Source organism: Centroberyx gerrardi, chromosome 3 (genome assembly GCF_048128805.1).
Source record: "Centroberyx gerrardi isolate f3 chromosome 3, fCenGer3.hap1.cur.20231027, whole genome shotgun sequence".
Classification (NCBI taxonomy): domain Eukaryota; kingdom Metazoa; phylum Chordata; class Actinopteri; order Beryciformes; family Berycidae; genus Centroberyx; species Centroberyx gerrardi.
In genome coordinates this window covers 25,336,858-25,342,857 of record NC_135999.1, presented here as the reverse complement: position 1 = coordinate 25,342,857, position 6,000 = coordinate 25,336,858, and the positions used below count along the sequence as shown (strand labels likewise).

Below are 6,000 nucleotides of genomic sequence, written 5' to 3'. Positions count from 1 at the left end.
TACTACCACTAGTATTACTACTACAGCTATTACCACTATTACTACTACTACTTCTACTACTACTATGTATAGTACTAGGCTACTTCTACTAATACTTTTGCTACCTCTAGTCATCATCATCATTATAATCATCAAAATGAACCTACAGATATTGAGAAATCCAACTCAGTCAAGATTATATATAAAATATAACTGTGTGCAATATAATACAATACAAGCTTTTATGTACATATAAATATATCCATTTATTTATTTATTGTTTGCATAGCTGCAGCTACTACAAAGTGTGAGAAGTGTTTGAGGCCGACGGACACTTGGACCCTGCGGAGCTCCTCAGACAGAGGGGGGCCGGGCTCTCATTCCCCCCATGCACCACCATCCTCAGACATTGGCCGCTGCTCCACATTATACACCCCGCATTCACAAAAAAAAAAGCCATCTGACAAGAGCAGCGTCTCCTGGTAGCTGCCTCACTGTTTATTCTGCTCAGAAAGTCTCCAGAAGCCGCACAAACTCAGAGTAAAATGGCCAAAAGTGAGAGGCAAAGAAGAAGTCTGAAGAGCGAAGAGGTGTTTTTTGACTCCGAAGCGTCTCTCTTGGACCAGCAAGATTTCGAGATGTCTAGTTGCCCTTTCAATGACGTCTTCAACTCCGCAGACTCCCCGATGGAGCAGATCAACACTTTTCTGAAAAACGTACAAGTTTTGCTGGAAGCCGCTAGTTTTATTGAGAGCGCCGAGAGGAAGGACGGAAGTGAGTTTTATTTGTTGCTGCGTTTGATCTCTGTTCCCTTTGCCTCTGAATTTCAGGAAAACAAGACTTTCATTGTCAACAGACTCAGACAACAAAGGGCTGAGTTCATTCAACTAAGCACCACTGCCTGCTATGATGAGCACAGCCTTTGCCTGCTGCACTAGACTAACACAAGTGCTCCACTGAATGCTATTACAGGAGAGCATAAACATAATGTGGCTTACTTTCATTGTTTGTTTCTGCAAAAGCTTGTAGGGCAATATGCATCGCTTTTGCGCGTGCACAGTAATCAAACCAGGAGTCTGTAATATTCTCCTGCAGCAGAGATGCATATGACATAATGATTGGGTGTGTGGGTGTGCATGTTGGCAACCAGTCCGATATGATAAATCTGACCACATTGCAGCGCCCTCCAACTCAGTTTAGGATGATGTCATTGTGCCCACGCAGACTCTGGCTGGAAAAAAACAAAAACGTTACAAAAAAAGCTACTGATGAGTTGTTGATTTGGACATCTTGTAAAAATGAATGGATGTAGGGCCTACCTATTTTATTAGTTTATAACTGCTTTCAGAAATTATAGGCAACTCGATAGGTTTGATTGCAGAAAGATAAACCTTGCACACTCCACTTGCAACGAGAACCTGGCCTCTCTGATTTCTAAAAAGATGATTTCATTCCGAAATGTAATTTGAACACCGGCTGTTTTATTAACGATGCTGTCGTTTTGATTTGAAGTCATAATAAAAATGCCCAGATGTTATTTTTATCCGCTTCCGTGTACGTCAGTCTGTACAAAGATATATAATTTTTTTTGCAAATAGTTGAACATATAGACAGATGCATATTGCAACAGTGTAAAGTCATTTGAGTAATATAATATCACCAGTTATAATGTAACATGGGAATCTTGCAGCAGCAGATCGCGGCTCTGCTCTTTTTCCTCTCGCCGATTGTTTGCTTCCTGGTATTTTGTGGGCGTTTCCGCACAGCTTCCACATGGCGCAGAATCCCGCTTTGCGATTGGTCGAACGCGAGCTCGGCCCTCGACGCCTGTCACGGCCTCCCGCCAATCAAGTGCCCGCTTCGCCGTGACGTCACGTGTTGCTGGGCCTGGCTTCGGCCGACAAGTACACCCCCACAGTACCGGTGAATCTCGGGACTTGTAGGTTTTTGTGGGATTATTTTTTGGCGATGAGAGTGACTGTGAGAGGAATAAATGACGAGATAAGTTGTGAATGGATAGCTTTTTATTGGTTCTCAATAAGTAAAATATCGAATACCCGCCTCCATCGATCCACTAATGATTGGTAATAGTTCAGATAGCCTGTCTTGTCTAAACTGGTGATGTGTAGGCTACACATGATAGCACATCCCTATACTGTTATAGGGATGTGATACAAAATCCAAAGGCTGTTAATGATGAAAGTCTTCATCCTCTTCTTTCTCTTCATCCTCCACATCATCATCAATTGCAACAATGAGCTCGACATAAGCCTCCCAAGAATAACAAGCACTATATGCAATGCCCTACATCAACTCAATTAATTTAAGTAAACCTATTGTACTGTCTCATTGGTGTATTAATTCATTTAACTAACCTGCCAGGGTTGCATTTATAACCTACAGTAACAACTGACAATGTTTAATACTTGACAAATTGCAGTTATAGTGCATTATTGGCAGGTTTGACTCTGTTTTTGGTATAAATGCACTGAAACACTCAGTTTCCCAGAATGCTTCGCGTTTAGACCGGCCTCCGCTCCTCGAGCTCCCCGCCCCTCAGCTGTGCAGCTAGGTAAACAAACAGGGGAGGAGAGGAAACGAGCAGCAGCAGGCACTTTGCTGGCTCTGGGCTCTCTCGGGGGAAATTTTATATTGTTTATACCCATTTTTGTACAATTTATTATCGTGTTTCCTAGAAACTTTTAATACTTTGCTACACTGGTTTTGAGATTTTCTAACTACCAACTCTGGCAAGGATTGGCTGCAGCTTGCTAGCTTGGAAACACTGGCTTTTTTTTTTTTCCTCCTTTCGACAAAGGCTGTTGATGAGCCAGCGAAGACACTGTACAAGACAATATAAGACATTTTATAAGTAACATTCTGTGTTAAACTAACCGAGACACTGTCTTTGCTGTCGTTAAAACTGACTAGTCGTAGCTGTCTTTTTGAAAGCTAAAGTTAAAAAGCTAGAGAGGATAGCTGACGTTAACGCCAGCCTCATAGCAAAGAATGACGGCTGTTCAGCTGATAAATATCCAACGGTTATTGGAAGCTGCGGAATATCTAGAAAGGAGAGAACGAGGTAATGTGTTAAAATAATGTGTGTGGTCTGTCAAGCTGGGAATTAACAAATGCTCGTTGAACAACATTAACATCTGCTTTGATGACAGTTTGATAAAATGGTAAATTCTGCTTTAGTAAACATGGTAAGAAAGCGTTGCTGGTGTATTTTAACACTATAACCGCGATCTAGAAGAGTTTATAAACGACTGTCTGTATGTTTACGTGGCAGCATTGTGTGGCATACGGTTGAGAGAAAGTGTCAAACTCCCCCCTAACCGCAATTTCTTTCAACAGAGTGTGAACACGGATATGCTTCGACATTTCCGTCAAATCAGAACACAAACTACCAGAGGCAAAGAAAATTCCGAAATAAGAAGTTCAACAATAACCATAATAGGTAAGAAACTGCATGGTCCCTTTCATGGTGTGAGATCCCTATTGCTAAGTGTGGTTTTACATGATTGTAAACACTGCACATTTGCTGTTACTAAAGTCATAGATGATTAGATTTTACTTTTGTGTGTGATGGCGTAAACTGGGGTGACAATGTTGCAGGCAGCATGTGATTACACACTTGCTGCCATGGCTTTATTGCAACGTGTGGTAAACAAGTGAGTTTGTATAATGGGCTGCTGGCAGCATACTTTGCTCTGAAGCCGCACGTTGCCGAAGACACGCAAGGTTTCTAACTCAAACAAAGTTAGCACGTATTCAGGAAAAGACGTTACTGAGACTTTGAGAAACCTGTTTAATATAGTAGTGCACATAGTGACCGTTCACACCGCTGTTCAGTTGGCTTGGGGGGAGGGGGAAGCACCAACAGCTCTGCTAGCTTTTCATCAGCTGATTGTCAAACCGACTGCAGTGGCGGAGGTTAGGGACCGTGTCGAAAGTTACATCCGTAAAACGAAATGAAAACTCTTTTACAACGTGACATCTTCTCCACATTCATAATTAAACAAGTCACAATATATTTGTTTTTTTTTTAATCTTAGTTGGGTTTTTTTTTTTTTTTTGCTGGTAGAAACGCCCATCTTTTCAACGTCACGTGTAGTCTACGCTGTGGTAGTGAACTGTAGTTTCATCCCTAGCCCTAAAAGGGAAAAGCTGCTATTTATGGCTGGTGTTGTTTGCAGGCAACCAAGGTGAATACGTGGAGCCTTTTGCAGGACTGATAATGGGTTTATGAATCACATATATATTTTTTAGATTATATAGAGTTATTAGCAATTTGTTATTTAATTGTCTATGACTTTATCCTATAAAGAAAAACATGGCTGCACTTTTTTGCATGCAGTATTTCATTACTGTTGCTCTGTGTTGTGGAACATGGTTTTAATAATTTAATCTTGTGCAGCTCGATGTAACATAACGTGATAATCACATCATTCGCTGCCATAAAGGTTGAGGCTCTTGTCTAGTACAATGCTTTTATTGAAGGGAGAAACTTGTATTTAGGAGTAGGAGCAGCAGCCGAGAATCTCCTAAGTTAAGACCCACTGGCTTTGTGTGCTCCTCTGTTGCTGCTCTGCCGCTTACATTAATCTGTCCATTGACAGCCATACATCAAACGAAAGCTCCCTCTCGCTCTCTGAACCTTTTAATATTAATGTAAGAACGGGCCACAAACAGGAACTGCGCATTACTCATCATGAGTGCAGCACGCCGCCTAGTTCTGCATGGCAACAGTCATGATCAGATATAGGTCTGGGCTTGCTCCAGGTGAGGCCACCTTCTTTGTGGCATGCCGAGGCTTAAAGTGATGGGCTTATCTGACTCTGTCCTCTCTCGCCTCCCGTTTACAGGGCAGCTTTTATCTCATTGACCCACTGTGTGTGTGCGTGTATGTGTGTGTGTACGTGCCTGCAGAAGGAAGTGTGCTGTTGGCGTGTGGCCTTGTGCCTATTCTTCCACTGTAACAGGCATAATCTGCATTGCATTGTCATTGAGCTCCAGACACGCTGATAGCTGATACAGGAGGCAGAGAAGGGGTTTACGATGATAAAAGCCTATAGGAAACCAAGCTGACTTAGATTGATCTCTCTGAATGGGAGGCCATACAAAGATGTAGTGTGTGTGTGGTTGATGTGGGGGACTGGGACCAGGGCCGGGCTGAGGACTGTCACTGATTCTGAGTAATGGCAGCTACACAGGGGAGAGTAAAGGGGGAGAGTAAAGGGGGAGAGTAAAGGGTGGGAAGGGAGGGGAGGGGAGGGGGGTGGATGCCTTACAGATAAAGCCGGTTTAGATAAATCATTTTTGTGATGTGTTTTTGTGTGCGGCTTGGTCGGCTCATGCAGAGCACAGCCATCCATGACTACTACGGGGTTGTAGAATATGTAAGTTGAAACCTGTCAGGAGCACGCATGTGAGCACTTAGGCGCTAGCAGGTTTTCAGGAAACGGCCCGGGCCAGCTTACATGTGAGCTTTGTGATTGCTGTGATAGCAGCAAGTCCACTTGGCCATAGACCTTGTCGTGTTAAATCAAATATACTGCCACAGTTGACTTGACACCCAGTCTTGCATACACAACTACATGGACAGTAATGTATTCTAATGGAGACATATGGTGTTTTTATTGATGTAAATAATTAAACATATTTTAAAAAAAAAATTCTCTGAAGCAGAGCCAACTCCCACAAACTCCCCCGCAGCCACGGACGTTCAGCGCTCAGAAAACAAGGAGACGTTGCCATCGTTGTTGTTTCAATCCCTCTGTCTTATCTCTCCTCCCCTCCATCCTCCCTCCTCCCCCTCTCTTATCCCCCATTTCTTCTTATTTCCTGCTTCCGTATTAACAAGACAACCGACTATCAGATCAGCACAGTATGACAGGGAAAAAAAAGAGCGGAAAATGAAACGTGTTGCGGTATTAATAGTCCACAATATAGAGAGGTGCTGTTGTCATGATCCAGGAGAGGTTGGTCCCATCCCCCCCCCCCCCCCCCCCAAACCCC

The 6,000-nt window shown here is 43.0% G+C and overlaps 1 protein-coding gene across 2 annotated transcripts in view; it reads left to right on the top strand.

The window, feature by feature from the left end:
• Positions 1–341: 341 nt before the first annotated feature.
• The window catches only part of mxi1 (max interactor 1, dimerization protein), a 28,379-nt gene continuing 22,720 nt past the window's right edge, over positions 342–6,000 (top strand). The window contains exons 1-2 of one of the 2 annotated variants that reach the window (XM_078291489.1): positions 342–753; positions 3,337–3,439. In XM_078291489.1, coding sequence (XP_078147615.1) covers positions 525–753; positions 3,337–3,439 — 332 coding nt within the window. In that variant the 5' untranslated portion in view covers positions 342–524. Of the gene's footprint in view, positions 754–2,652; positions 3,062–3,336; positions 3,440–6,000 lie in introns of those variants that run through there. The other variant, XM_078291490.1, reaches the window with a different exon arrangement.